This window comes from Littorina saxatilis, linkage group LG9 (genome assembly GCF_037325665.1).
Source record: "Littorina saxatilis isolate snail1 linkage group LG9, US_GU_Lsax_2.0, whole genome shotgun sequence".
In the NCBI taxonomy this organism is placed as follows: domain Eukaryota; kingdom Metazoa; phylum Mollusca; class Gastropoda; order Littorinimorpha; family Littorinidae; genus Littorina; species Littorina saxatilis.
Window position 1 is genome coordinate 35,530,825 of NC_090253.1, and position 15,851 is coordinate 35,546,675.

At 39.5% G+C, this 15,851-nt stretch overlaps 1 protein-coding gene across 1 annotated transcript in view; it reads right to left on the bottom strand.

Annotated features, from left to right (window-relative positions):
- Positions 1-13,872, bottom strand: part of LOC138975920 (ceramide glucosyltransferase-like) — a 31,443-nt gene extending 17,571 nt beyond the window's left edge. Inside the window, exons 1-6 of the mRNA XM_070348683.1 lie at positions 13,716-13,872; positions 7,110-7,248; positions 6,473-6,575; positions 2,290-2,391; positions 1,801-1,913; positions 1,149-1,327 (exon numbers count right to left, since the gene is read on the bottom strand). Coding sequence (XP_070204784.1) covers positions 1,149-1,327; positions 1,801-1,913; positions 2,290-2,391; positions 6,473-6,575; positions 7,110-7,248; positions 13,716-13,813 — 734 coding nt within the window. The 5' untranslated portion in view covers positions 13,814-13,872. The remainder of the gene's footprint in view (positions 1-1,148; positions 1,328-1,800; positions 1,914-2,289; positions 2,392-6,472; positions 6,576-7,109; positions 7,249-13,715) is intronic.
- Positions 13,873-15,851: the final 1,979 nt, after the last annotated feature.

Below are 15,851 nucleotides of genomic sequence, written 5' to 3' on the forward strand. Positions count from 1 at the left end.
AAACACTATTTCTATGTCTATGATCTTTTTCTATGAAGTGGGCAGGTATCTGGTTGTGATTGTGAATGAGCGGGAGATTTGTTCTTCTCCACTTTATCTGCGTGCGTAAGTGTAGGTATTTGGTTGTGTTTGAATGGGAGAGGTTTTTACCTCTTGCATTGTCAAATGAAGATTTGTATGGGTAGGTAATTGGTTGTATTAGTCCGGAGGAGCCGGATAGTCCTGCCATTACCTGCCATGCACAAACACTGTATGTATTCATTCTGCCAGAACAAGATTTTGTACATTTCAATCTTATACCTCCCTGCCAAACCATTTGACCTTACTTTGGGCATTGGGATGCAAGTACCGTATTAGACAGACTACAAGCCGCGACTTTTTTTCAAAAAAAAATTGCATTGCGGCTTATAAAAAGATGCGGCTAAAATGTCACCTAAACTTGAATAGCATTCACCTAATGGAAGTCGCCGCGGATTTTCATTTCGCTCGATTAGCGATACTTTATTAGCTCTCAACTCAAGACTCGGCGCTTTTCTCTTTCTTTCGCGAATCTTCGTTTGTCAACAAGTCGTCGTGACAAGATAGCGTACAGAGAAACACCGGATGTATCAGGATCTCGCGCGCGCGAGATTTTGGTTTTTTTGTGTCTCGCGATAGTTGGAGGAGCGAGAGCCGCCATGTTGTGTTTTCGTCTGCTCTAAATGTGCGCAAAAGTCGAAAATCATCCCAAAAAAGCTTATTCCGGGCGGGACTACATGTGCGTGTTGGTTACAAATTGTGTGTGTGATATTTTTCTTCAAACTTTTTCACTTTTCTTCTTTGTTTCACTTGTTTATTCTCGGAGCCGATTTCGCCAAATACTGTACTTTCGTTTGCCTGGTTGTTTTGATTGATTGACACTATCTGATTATAATTTTTTCGATGGCGGCTAATATAGTGACGCGGCCTATACGTGGCTCGTCCCAATTTTTTTTGTTAAAAGTTGGGGGTGCGGCTTATAAAACGGTGCGTCTTGTAATCCGTCAAATACCGTACCATCCGATATTAAGAGAGGGTGAACTGCTTATACAGAAGAGAGAGTCAACAAACACATACAGACACACACTCTAGCCAGCAGCTGGCGGCCAGACAAGACGTGGAGTACTTACTGATTGAGAACGGCCTTGGCAATGAAGTAGTCCTCAGCCAGGTACTTGCCGAAGGCAGTCAGCCCCCCCTCCTTGTCTAGCACGTCACGGCGCAGGAGGCAGGACATGCCTGTGGAACAGTTGATCCCCACAGCGTTGGCGCTCAGGCAGTTCCTGGCCTGCATGGTGCCAAAGTACACCTGCAACAGTCACAGCACATGCTGCACTCTATTGTCTACACAGGGATGAACATTTGTGCTCATATGGCTGCACATAGGTTGAGACCTGTCAGAATTTATCAAACAATGGATCTTACTCTCAGTGAGTGTTTTCTTATTACACGACCACAGAAATAAATTTGTTCCAGATCATGAAACGTCAAACATCCTACACTCGAAGGAGAATGATGTGGACTCAATAAGTTCCAAACAAAAAGGGACCTAGTTATGAGTATGACATGGTCTAATCTGTAGAAAACCAAAATCTCCTCCTGTGTTTCTTCCATCACATAACTTTATTTCATATTGGCAGCAACTGACGTCTTATGACTATAGAATGCATCTTTCAAGTAAGCCATTCCTGACTTCTAGTTTTAACTGAAGAATGCATCTTTTGTTCAGTGAAACACAGAAGACATCAGATCTAATGACAGTGTTTGTAGTACAAGAAGCACCTGTTCATATGTAGATGCAAAGCCTTTCCTGGTGGCGACGAAAGGCATCTGTAGGACGAGGGCCACCTCAGGGGTCAGCTCCGCCACCATCTGGCTCAGTGTCGACTCCTCCACTGCAACAACACAACACCACCATCACTATCATCTTCACCTCCACCATTTGTACTCACTTTCAGTTTTAATGCCTCCAGGCTCACAAATAAAGCAGCAACTTCTAGACTGCACTGAAACAGTTTCCAAAAATGCCGCGTTGGAATGAGTGGTATTGTGCATTAAGTGATTAACAAATCACATATACCAGTACAGCACTGACTAATGTTCTTATTCAATAAACACCTGTATGCCATCTTATTTATTTTAAAGTTAAATAACAAATAAAAAAAATGATAAAAGAGGAAGAAGATGATTTGAATGAGATAAAATTAGACCCGGTTCTGACTTGCATTGCATTATAAGCTGTAGGACCTCTACGCACACACACAGACTTACTTTTAATGCCACTGTCTGATATGACAATGGCATCATACTTTGCTGCCTCATAGGGTTTGACCATGTTGTTAACTTTGCCATTGGCCCCCACTATTTGGATACCTGAATAGGGATAAAAAGCATACTGTATACACAATCTCACACAAAAGTATACACATGAAATCTTCTACAGAACTAAAAGAATAGGAAATATCTAACAGTCACAATACATGTATACAATTTTTTTCTAATTCAGAAGTCTCAAAAGTAAAAAAAAAAAAAAAAAAAAGAGCTGTACACAAACACAGTTTCTAATACAAGCACAACTACTGTGGACAGTAACCAATGCCGTTTCTATTATGAAAAGCAGATCATCACATTGGTTTGAACAGTGCTGGATTTTTTTTTTTTTTACACATGATATTTAGTGAATTTTACACTCAGAGGTATGAAAACAATCACAAAAGCTCATCACATTGGTTTTTTTTCTTCTCCAAAATTTTAATCAATCCATAAATAAGTGATAACAAACATGGTATCTGTCACATTCTGTGTGTGTTCTTGTTTGTACACATACTTTCTCATTTACATAAGGTGCCGATATACCCACCAACTGTAATTACTCTTAGTCTTACTCATCAAAATAAATTCTACATCATACAAAAGGACAAAAATTAATCATACGTGACACTATAGTGTTGTGTCTGCTGGTGTCAACATGTGTAGCAAATACTAGCATCAAAATGATCGTATGTCATATGTGGGTCTATTCAAAAACAATATTCTCATCATAACATTTGCCTGTCTTTACCTTAAATCATGGACAATAAACAAGAATTTGTTTCTAATTAATAAAACTTCAGCATGACTGACTTATTTCTTGTGCAGGGTATATTAAGTTTGCACGCAGATTATATTTCATATTTCTACTGTTTCCTACAAACATAAATGATACCAGTGAAACTGAGAGACAGACTGAGAGAGAGAGAGAGAGAGAGAGAGAGAGAGAGAGAGAGAGAGAGAGAGAGAGAGAGAGAGAGAGAGAGAGAGAGAGAGAGAGAGAGAGAGAGAGAGAGAGCGCATCAGGAAAGTGAGTAGGCCTATATATGGTCAGGAATCTGTCATGGTGTCCAAATGCAAAAATCCTGTTCTGGATACTTTTATTACTTTGTATTTTATTCTGTTTTTAAATGACTACAATATAAACAATACAGCTATGAAGTATTCCTCATGCAGATTCTATCCATACCAAATTTATATCTGTCAGTCGTCTGGATGCTGAGAAAATTGACTTTGTTCAAGAAAAAAAGCACCTTTTTGGGCACACAAGGCGTTACGCGAAACGCATGGTACATTGGGCATTGAATAACCAAGTTACTGATAAGGGTATCATCTCAATCTAATTTTTAATAGGTCCAGAAATGGATGGAGAAACATATGTTAGATTAATGAAAGTTTGATCTTTGGTTTAAATAATCATGAAAAAAGGGAAACTATCTTAAAAAAAATGTTTCTGGTCAAACTTACTTAAAAATCATTGCAGAGGAAAGTCATTAGGTAGGATGATTGTATTTTTTTTTTAAATTGAGCGAAAAAGTTGTGTTTGATGTAGTTTAATTGTACTTCTAAGTTAAAAATATGCGTTTGGTGTAAATGAAATTGTATCTACTTGCCCAAACAAGTTTTGTCACAGTCTTTAAATAATGCCATAATACACAAAAGTGTGTGTTTTATTATACCTCAGACACCTGGTAGTTAAACTATGGTCACAGGATTCCTAGTGCTTGCACCTGTTGGCTTGTAGAGAGACTTAAGTGAGGCCATCTGACAAGGGTGTAAATGTAACGTACATACTGAGAATACTTGAAAATGACAATGAATTTGTTTTAGAGACAGAAGATAACTTATCAGTGCTTAAGAACAACCAGCAAGACCAAACCTTTGTTTCAACATGAAAACAAGCACACTGAATGACAAAATTTACCTCAGAAGGACCACTGTTGGGACATTTTGGTGTAAATGTAACATACATCACCTTGTTTTTTTACTGAGACCATATGCAGCACATAATAATGCTAAAAACAGCACATAACAGTCTGTTGAGGGTTTATGAGCTAAATAAAAGAGAAATTACCCTTCAAATGGACCTGCAGATCTTCGGAGCCTTCTGTATGTTACTTTACACCATCCTTTTGTGTAAAGATGTACACACAACCATTAATTTAACCCTTTATTTTGACTTGAGACAGGTAGCTTAGAACAAACAAGTTAGAAATACTGTTTAACTGATGTGAGCATAGCCCATTAAATGTAAATTCAGTACCTTGTACTTGCTGTTTGGTGTAAAGTAACGTACAGATCATGGGTAAAATTAACATTTGGTACCGTAGTGGAGTACCAACCTGACTATTCTATCGTGAAAAGGATTTGTTATGATTTCTTGTTTGTAACTCAAAAAACTGCAGACCAAAATAGTGTAAAAATATTTAAAGACGGTGATTTGATAATAATTTCTACACCGCTGACCGTGCTTTTTTCAAATTGAGTAATAACCTGATGATTGAGGTTAAGGTTTGCAAAACAAATGACATGAAAATTTACTGGAACCTTTTCTGCACTTCCATAGAAAATTTCATTGTTTTAAAAACAGTGTAAATAGGTAAATGTTAAATTGTAACTTTGATTCTGGGCTTTGGTATAAAGTAACTAACGGATAAATGATTTTGCTTATATTGAGACAGGAGAAACTTTTTTCAAGTGTTGCTTTAGTACAGATCAACTCTACATTCAGCCATCAAGCCATTGGATAGTGAAACAGTTGCCTAAAGCTGAAAATGACAGCACCTTGAAATTATGCTATGGTGTAAATGTAACATACAGTCATTTGTGCTTTATCTGCAAATATTTGATAAACCGAACACTTGACTGGAAAATAAAATGCTGCAATTGAAGGACAGGAATACCGAGATGTTTATTCATGTAAATTTAAGGAGATTAAAAAAAGTCTAAAAATTGTAACACTTTTTGGACTCCTTGACAGATTCTTGGCCATATATGGAAAAATGACCCAGGCAGAAAGCCTACACACCCTTCAGACATTATATCAGACTGTGCGAGCGGGCGAGGGCTGCTTGCGTGGCTACCCAAGCCTTCGCTTTGCTTTGGTCTTTTTGCACGCCCTGCGCAAGGACAGTTACGGTACATGTACTAACCTGAAGGGGGGGGGGGAGAGGTTAAGTTTACACAATAAAATATTTGTTGGATAAATGTTTTGCAATATTTTCCAATGCAGTACACGTAATCAAACTTCATAAGTGACAACGGCTGCTAAATTCAAATTCTTTTTCATCAATTTCAAATCCCAACTTTCTTCTCCAAAATCCATCAGAACAGGGTGGGCTGTATTTTTATCCTACCAGTACCACTACCAGAACTTTTTGAATTTCTTTTGGTTTGCTTCTAATCTAAATTCTAAGGCCAAACAAAATAAAAAATAGGGTCGGTAGGTCGGAATTTTTTTTTATTTTTTACTCCCAAAAACCATATTTTTAAGTTATTTTGCCAAAAAACAAAGACTTTTAAAAATTTATTTTTATTTTTTCCAAGTGCCAAAAAAAAGTCTAGGGTCGCGCGAAAAAATAGGGTCGGTCGGGATACCGTAAACAGACTATTTTTGGGGGGGGCCTAATAGCTGTGTGTTGATCTTAATTTTGCACAGGAACCTCACATCATGGGCAATTAAGGACACAGCACTGTTGGTGCCTTACACCCAAAACGGATGAGACGAAAAACCGAGGTCCCTTCGTGTACACTACATTGGGGTGTGCACGTTAAAGATCCCACGATTGACAAAAGGGTCTTTCCTGGCAAAATTGTATAGATAAAAATGTCCACCAAAATACCCGTGTGACTTGGAATAATAGGCCGTGAAAAGTAGGATATGCGCCGAAATGGCTGCGATCTGCTGGCCGATGTGAATGCGTGATGTATTGTGTAAAAAAATTCCATCTCACACGGCATAAATAAATCCCTGCGCCTTGAATATGTGCGCGATATAAATTGCATAAAAAAAATCACAGAAAAAATCCCTGCGCTTAGAACTGTACCAACGGAATACGCGCGATATAAGCCTCATATTGATTGATTGATTGAAAACAGTCTGTGGCACCACCTTAGGCTTAGTGCGAGTTGACTGTGTACTAACCAATAAATAGCTTTGCATCAACTTTGGGGTAGCTTTCAATGAGACTCTTTACAACCAGGATGGCAGGGTCGTTCTCACTCTGTACACTGAACAGGATTTCATACTGAAACACAACAAATATGATGCACTATATGAACAACCAGAGCAAGAGCAACAAGGAATGAAGGATGCCTGTGATGTCAAGAAATCATCTAATTCAAAAAAGGCAAAAGTGTTCCTTTACTGCACTGCAGGTATTCTTTCATGGATCACATTCAACAATTTTCTGTTTTCTTTACCTGTAAGTGTAAACCAGATAATTAATGATTGCTAATGCTTTAGATCATTAATTACGGGTCATCATAACTACTAGATGGTAATTAGTATTTTGTTTCCCAGGTAGGTTCCTACAGATACAAAGCAATTGAGTGTAGGGCTTGTGTCAACGTGTTTTAATGAAAGGCACAATAAGTACACGTGTATAAATTTTTTTTAAATTTTTTTTTTACTGACAGTGACAACCTGTCTATAACTTCATGACACAGACACTTTCGGTCAGTCACTTGGGATGTCGTTATAGACAGGTTCAACTGTATACCTAAAGTTCAAGCAGCTTGTCCTTAAAAATAAAGTTTCAATAACTATGACAGACACTGACCTTGGGATAGTCGAGTTGAAAGAATGTTTCTAAGTTGCTCTTTAGGTGTGGGTCAACACCCATCAAAGGCTTGATGATGGATACTCCTGGTAGTTCCTCATCAGGCTGTGGCTCGACTTTCTTGTAGAAATGACGGACCCTTAAAAAAGGTAAGTGAAGTACCATCAAATACTGACTAAAAAGAGATCAAACAAGAAAAAGCATATACATGTGGCACAATGTGCACGTCCATGATACTGGGTAACAGTTACAAAATCAGTGAGTGACTAACTTTGCTGGTCTATAAACTTGCTATCACAAAGCCTTGGACTCAGTTGATGGTTTCATGTGATGTATGACAACTTTGTCTGATAAAATAAAACGTGTTTGTCAAAAAAGTTGTGTTTGTGATTTTTAAAAATATTTTTGTTTATCGAAGCATGGCCTCAATATGGCGCTTGAAAGTGGGACATGAACAAAGCTTCTCACTTCTATGCACTGGTGTTTTTATTAGAAACTCCAAAGATCATTTGTTGGGGCACATGATTTTAGGTTAGGACACATTTTTCCAATAAAAACACAGAAAATAATATAACCCATAGTTATTTCAGAGTTAGATGGAATTGAAAAAAGCCTTGTCGTAAGTTACTTTTGTTTCCATAAATGCTTCAGGGAGAATGAATTGTCTGAAGTACAAACGCGCACACTTTACAGCAACAACATTATTTTGTATGCTGGATTATAACTTACTTAATTAATTGAGCAATAGATCTTTCAAAAATATCAATGATCGGCGATAAACGCAGACGATTTTCCGATCTCACTTGGTTTCGTTTCCTTCTGTTAAACTGTAATGTACGCAAAGAACATTAACTGACTTTAGTGCAAGGGAGGTCAGTCATGCTTTGTTACCCTCGGAAGGGAGGTAACTCTTATCATACCAGTATTCCGTGTTATTCTCAAGGGGTGTAGCAATATCAGTTGAACCTGTACGTGCGTGTGTCTGCACGTGCAGGTGTGTGTGTGTGTGTGAGAGAGAGAGAGAGAGAGCTAGAGAGAGAAGGGAGCTGAGTTGTAGATCTAAGTGTGTTTGTCTGGCTGACAGATCAGAAACTCCCGGGCTTCGGGCCAGACTGCTAGTTCATTTAAAAACAAGTTGTGTGAAGCGATATAAAAAGCTTAAAAACTGAAAGATCAACACTAAAAAACAGCCAACACCTTTTGCCTAAACTCAGGGATGTCGTTAGGCGTCGGACATCGACCGATTAAAAGGCTCAAATGTCCGATTCACATAGCCGCATGGCGGTTAGATGTCCTATTGTTTTCAATTGAGCGCTGTCATTGTCCGACAAGAACTCCATTCCTTCGGACAGCGCATTATTTGATAATTTTTCTTTCATGATAGAAATCTTCAAAAAGCGACTGAGTGCTCTCGCGTACAGGTGCACTGAAGTTGTGCAGTGCAGATCTTGCGTTTTCCGAACCGTTTGCGTACACCCTCTACAGCACACTAAACTTAGGAGTACGGGAGACAACTCCAACTGACCAAGGCTCGTGTCTGCATTAATTTGCTTTCGTTTAGAGATGAAGCGCACGGCACTGAATTATGCCACCGAAAACAAGAAGGGCAAAGCCCATACGACTCACATGCTTGACCTTGACATGACCATGACCTTCAGAGTCAAGGTCAAATAACTTAACCTAGCAATGACATCATACACTAAGAACTGCTTTACACATTTTTCCTACCAAAATACATGTGACCTTGACCCAAGGTCAAGGTCATCCAAGGTCATGCAACACAAAGCTGTTAATTCAAGACATAGGAAGTACAATGGTGCTTATTGGCTCTTTCTACCATGAGATATGGTCACTTTTAGTGGTTCACTACCTTATTTTGGTCACATTTCATAAGGGTCAAAGTGACCTTGACCTTGATCATATGTGACCAAATGTGTCTCATGATGAAAGCATAACATGTGCCCCACATAATTTTTAAGTTTGAAACAGTTATCTTCCATAGTTCAGGGTCAAGGTCACTTCAAAATATGTATACAATCCAACTTTGAAGAGCTCCTGTGACCTTGACCTTGAAGCAAGGTAAACCAAACGGGTATCAAAAGATGGGGCTTATTTTGCCCTATATATCATATATAGGTGAGGTATTGAATCTCAAAAACTTCAGAGAAAATGTGAAAAATAGCTGTTTTTTAGGCAACATTTATGGCCCCTGCGACCTTGACCTTGAAGCAAGGTCAAGATGCTATGTATGTTTTTTGGGGCCTTGTCATCATACACCATCTTGCCAAATTTGGTACTGATAGACTGAATAGTGTCCAAGAAATATCCAACGTTAAAGTTTTCCGGACGGCCGGCCGGACGGACGACTCGGGTGAGTACATAGACTCACTTTTGCTTCGCATGTGAGTCAAAAACCTAAAGCATGTCAAAGAACAGCAAAAGCTGAACACGTTTGGCGTTTCAACTGCATCGTGTGCTACGTTAGGGCCAAGAACATGGGAAAACACGGCTAGCAATAGCATAATTCTGGAAAATGACAGCGCCAATGACAGTGTGGCCGCTGAAACCTCCACAATCACGGAAAGTAAAGTTTCGTCACTTGTAGATGGTGTCGGTACAGCTGGAAATTCACACAAACGGTCTTTTGATAAGGTAAGGCCAAATTTTTAAGTTATTTTGCCAAAAAACAGATTTTTTTTTTATGGATTTTTTCTTCTTTCCCAAATGCCAAAAAAAAGTCTAGGGTCGTGCGAAAAAATAGGGTCGGTCGGGATACAGTAAACAGACTATTTTTTTGGGGGGGGCCTAAACTATTCATGGCTGACCCTGTTTAGTACTGGTTGGTTAAAATTTGACAGCAAAGGGACCATCTATAGGCAAACTGTTTTGTCGAATCTGTCAAGAAAAAGCTCTGTCAGGAAATCATGCAGTTTGTGTGCCAATCAAAGTAAGAGTGCTGAAGTGTTTGGTTGCTTTTCAGTTTGTTTGTTTCTTTTTTGTGTGTGTCCTGTTTGGAACAAAAGTAATAAAACAATATACGCACACAATGTTGGTGCATATGTGTGTGTGCACATGATTTTGTGTTTTGCACAAAATTATAATTGATGTCCTGTTAAAATGTCTGAAAGCAGTCAAATGTCCTATTGATGCTGAAAAGCTCAGGACATTTGTCCTATAGGTGTGAATTTGAGGCAACATCCCTGAAACTACATTAATGTCATGTACCAATTAACTTATTAAGGCTTCGCTAACACTAATCCGAAGGCTGAGATGGGTCCAGCTCGTTCCTAAAAAAGAAGTTGGTTTAGGCTAACGTTAATGACCAAAGTCATTAATTAATTTGTAAGATTTTAAACTGAAATACAATCCCATACAGTCTTGAGACATAGTGCTCGCTGCCGCGCGAGCCGATTTTTTTCCCTCTTTATCTTAGCTGTGCTGGCCACAAAACCCTTTCGCGCGGAGGTGTTTCCAGACACATCGTACGTAGGGTGCATAGTCTAGCCTTTGTCAAAATTGATTGAAAAAATAGGATGTGACAGTGTCAGTGCCGCTTCAACTTTCACTAAAAGCCGGATATGGCGTCAACAAAAACATTTATCGAAAAAATTAAACAGGACAAAATAGTCTCAGGATATCATGTGGAAGAATTTGTATGTAAAGTTTCATGAAGATTGGTCCAGTAGTTTATCAGAATCGATCTACACACACACCACAACCCTTGTCTCCATTCCCAGTCAATGTTAAAACATTAAGTCAAAACTAAAAACTAAATTTAAAAAGTAGCATGTAAATTGTAAGAGTTTTAAAACTTAAAGTGTACAAAATGATTTTAATTTTACAGGCTACTTGTCATATTACTCATTACTTATACTTTTAACATTCAGTCATACTCATTCAAAGCATATTTTTCTCACCGTGAAGTACTAGACCCAATGCTTGACATCTTTACTTTACATAAAATACAAATACTTCATGGAATGAAAAAAAATACACACGAAAATGGAGAAGAATCAGCAATTGTTCCTCAGTTTAAAAAGAAATGTATACCACAGTGCCCTTCCTTGACTAATTACAGAATGCCAGTTGCCATGCAAGTTTTCTGCTCTGAGACAACACATACACTGAATAGAGAACACATTTTTTTAAGCGGATGAGATCTTCATAGCTGGAGATTTAAGAACAGATTGAAACAGAAACACATCAACTTAACTTATACCGAACAATAGAAATCTATTTCTATGCAATACAGTATACATCTCAGTGCTGCATTCTACACTCTGACTCTATCATCACTATCAGTATCCCTATGACTTGTATCAGGACTATCACTATTGGTGATAGTGTATGTATGCCGAACTTCACTGTATACATGTTATACTAGTTTGTATACACATGTCACATACAAATAAAAATACAACCATACATGATGTAATAACTGCTAATACTGTAATAGATTCAGTGGTATCATTAAGTTACTTATTATACACATGCGTAAAACATTTAAAAGCAAGTGAATGATGTGTACATGTCTACATCAGTACATGTACACTGTAAACAGTAAAGCTATAAGTTTCAATTTACATGTAGCTAGAAAGAGAAACAGTATTAATATAGTGAAAAACTTATACATGTACTACAGCAAAAGTACTACAATAAGGCAAAGCTCTTGGCCTTACTCAGTGTAGAGAGAGAGGGGAGGTGGGGGTAATATCCTGACTGATAGAACTCAGCAGGGGATAGTCTAACTCTCAATGAGTCTCACAAGTTGGTGAGTCACCAGCAGGTTTGAAAAAGTGGGTTAAAGGGATTGCCCCACTGTAGTAATTCTACTACCAGTACCACAGCTAGTGTGACCCGGGCTGCCAGGGGCATTTAGGTCAACTGACTGTCAATGTCAAGCGCCATTTGCCGATCAGCGCGATCTTCAGATGGCGCAGAACCATATGACGATCCGCAGAAAGCGCGCCCATCTCGAGATGGGCGCGCCATCTATGGATTATTTCCGAAAATGAATAGAGCTGTGCGATCTTAAGATTGTGCAAACCAAGCAAGAATTGCGCCATCTGCCGATCACTTGGAAACACACATACTTATCACTAAAAGGGTCCAAACAAAGACGAAAGCTCAACTGCAGGTGACTTATTTTGCATGAACAGAATAGCGATATTTTAGAGTTCACATTGGGTTATTTTTTCATTTCTTCATTGAGACAAACTTATAACAATCAATGCATTTAATGTAACACATGAAAAAAATAATACAATAACGTCATGAAAGGGTTCGGTTCAGTGCCTTTAAGGACATACGGGGCAGACCTTATTATTTGCGACCGAGTCATGTATGACGAAGTGAAGAATTGACGTCATTTCCAAGATGGTGGTCACTGAACAAACCGACGAAAGTTTGTCTGTGACGACAATTTTCAAAATATGTTGGTTCTATTTAAACCCGACGAGTCATTGTTTTGCTTATCTTAAGATTGCGCAGAACAATGTGCCGATCGATTGCCGTCCAAAACGGCTTGGCCCATCTCGAGATGGGCACGCTTTCTGCGGATCGTCATATGGTTCTGCGCCATCTTAAGATTGCGCTGATCGGCAAATGGCGCTTGACATCAACACTTGACCAACAGAACAAACAGTCCTTATAAACTTTGGGATCAGAAACTGACCTACTGTGCTTAACCCTCGCCTAACATGACCGGACGCAAGAGCCTTCCCTAACACAGATTTCATGCCTGTGTAACTGTAAATCAATAGTAAAGGCATAATCCACTCAGGAGTAGGAACTAATATGAACTGATACTGACATCACAAGGAGATGGTTTAACACCTTTATTTGGTGTTTAACGTCGTTTTCAACCGTTCAAGGTTATATCGCGACGGGGAAAGGGGGATGGGATAGAGCTGGACACCAACTGACCAAGCAAAGTACTTGGGTAGACAAACTGTTGACAGAATGTTATTGTTATTCAAACAATTTCTGTGTGCTTACAGCGCTACATAAAGTCTGTGGTTAGTTTTGTTTCTGTAATGTGTTTACTATAAGTATTGTTTTCAGTAAATCAGTAGCCTATTATATAAAAAAAAATCTTCACAGAAACAAGTTGAGGGTACCGTATTAACAACATATTTCTTAAGGCCTAATCAATATCTTCTACATCTCTGGGTAACCGTGTAAGCTTCCAGCGTGCCCCACATACCACAACGTCCATCCCCCGCCACCGAACCTACACTTGACCTCTGAAGCCGAGAAGGGGGTGGGGCAGGGAGGGAATGAATGAGACTGAGCCTTGATGATGCATCGAACCGGCACGCAACAACACGGCTATGTGAGTATGTCTGGTCCTCGCATTTCTCACGTAGAAAAGACAAATGATCATCGAACAGATTGCATGCTTATCTGTAATAAAGATCTGGCTTATAGTACCAGACAAACCCCGAGGACTCCACAATGAACGATATTGTGAACAGAGAATGCGCAGTGTGTGTCATCTTCTATCTCTTTACTTCCGCCATTACTGGTGGTGATGCGCTGTAGTCTTCCAGCTTTGTATTATTTCGCTTCAACCTCGTAGATCATTCAAAAACAATTCGTACTTACCCAAATGAAAGAGCCAAGGCATGAATGAACCAGTCGAATAACGATCCAAGGAACAAAGCCACAGCTAGAATTGTAGCAGCTATTTCCACAAAAGACATGTCGACATGATGCTGCGTGTGGTGTGCTCGTCGACTGACTCCCCTAAAAATACTGCACTCGCTTCGCCGACTCGCCCCGAAAGAAGCGTCGAGAACGAGGCTCGACCTGTATGGTAAACGATTTTGAGCACAATTGCGATAAGCTCTTATCTCTTATTGAATGCGATTAGAAGATGAAGTTGAGAAACCCGGCGTTTGTTTTCCCTAGATTTGGAGTTGAGGGCCGGGATAAAGTAAAACTAATTGAGTGAAAACTGTTACTCTCTTTTTATTTGTTTTTATTTTCTTCCCCTAAAGTTGCGACTAGCCTTCAATTAAGTTGTGGTTGACACTGAACTGAGACTCACACAGCGGAGTTGTCAGAGTAACGGACAAAACATGCGACGCAATTTTTGTGTCCAGTGCACCTTGTGGAATAAGAAATGGTTCTTTCCCCGGCCTTTCTGTGACACCTCTTTATTTTATTTTGTTGTTTAATAATATACATAGTCTTTGCCATCAAACCGACTTGGAACACGTTTGAATGATTGTCAGCACAGTATTCTCTAGGCTGTGTCTCTTGGCTTTGTGTATTTCTGTTACACTGTGAGAGATTGGTTGAATGACAAATAGTCACCGCGCAATACCGGACCCGCCACGCAATAGCGGCCCAGCCCCTCGGTACTGACTCGGTAACTGACAGTACTGGAATGAAAGTAACTTTTTCAGGAATGTAATGATGCAGTCAGATTAAATTTTGAACAACGTGACGCAATGGTGACACTGACACTCGTTTAGACTAAGAGATTGACTGAACAAATCCACATTGCACCCAAAACATTTGATACTTCTACTTTTTTCAGGTAATAAATCCTCTACTTGCTCTTACAATTTAGGCTCAATAAGAGTCTACTTACGTTTCTCTTAACATGATGATTTGGCTCGCCATGACTGACTGAACACTGAGCCTCAGTTCCGTGACAGCATCTTAAATGATGTGTAGCCTACATTTCTGCACGCTCTGTTTTGCTTGTTTCATTTGACACTAGTTCATATGTGATGGGGTGGAAGGAATGAGGATAATATTTGATTGTAGCCTCTTGATGTAGTAGTTGGGTGAATGTAGTCACCTAGTAGAAGTAAACCCCGAAGTTCAGGAGTAAGAGCCTACACCATGTGGGTGCCTCTTTAGTGTCTTGCACTGAACGAACATCACTTGCTCTCGTAATGGACTTTCACTCACATGTAGAGAATGATAGACAAGAGTTCACTGGCACAGACCGACGAGTCACTTGATGCAACATGAAACTGGAAAACCATGTCTGTCGATTCACATTTCTCTTTATTTTCTATTCTTCTCTTCTCCTCACCAACACAGCTCCCAGCCCGAAGGCCGGGAGGCCACACCAATAGTACAATGCAATCTACATCAGTATGTCTCCATGATAACAAAGTACAAAACAAGTACGTCCTCTCTCTCCGAGATAGTTCTCAGTTCTCTCTCTCCGAGATAGTTCTCAGTTCTCTCCCAAAATCTCAAATGCTATCATGTAAATGGGGATGGGTGGCGTCAAAAGCCACCAATCAAGAGTTAGCTAACAAAACTGACATCACTTCTCATTGGTCAGTAAAGACAAGAAAAGGGGGAGACTAAAACCTCCAAGCCACCTGGCATCTTCTATTATCTACCCTGTCAAAAGAAATGACACCCACTTGACAAAACGCCGAGTCCAGACTGGCGGCATATTGCATAACGACCACCTGGGGCCCAAGGTACCCCGGCGTCTCTCTCTGGGAGGGCGGCTTGACGTCAAAGGAAAACATTTTACGTTCCCTAGTACTAGTGGACACAGCCGACTGAGCGAGTTTACGACCGCCAGGTGTCAGAGCATATACAAATTTAACTTACACAAAACAGGAATGACATACAATCATTATAACGAATTAGTAGCCAGTTTAGCACTTGGCTACATCTCCCCCAAGCTTTTAACAATCAGCGTCCGCGCTGATTAAACAACGGATAAGAAATAAGGTCGACGTCACTACAGTGGAAAGACCT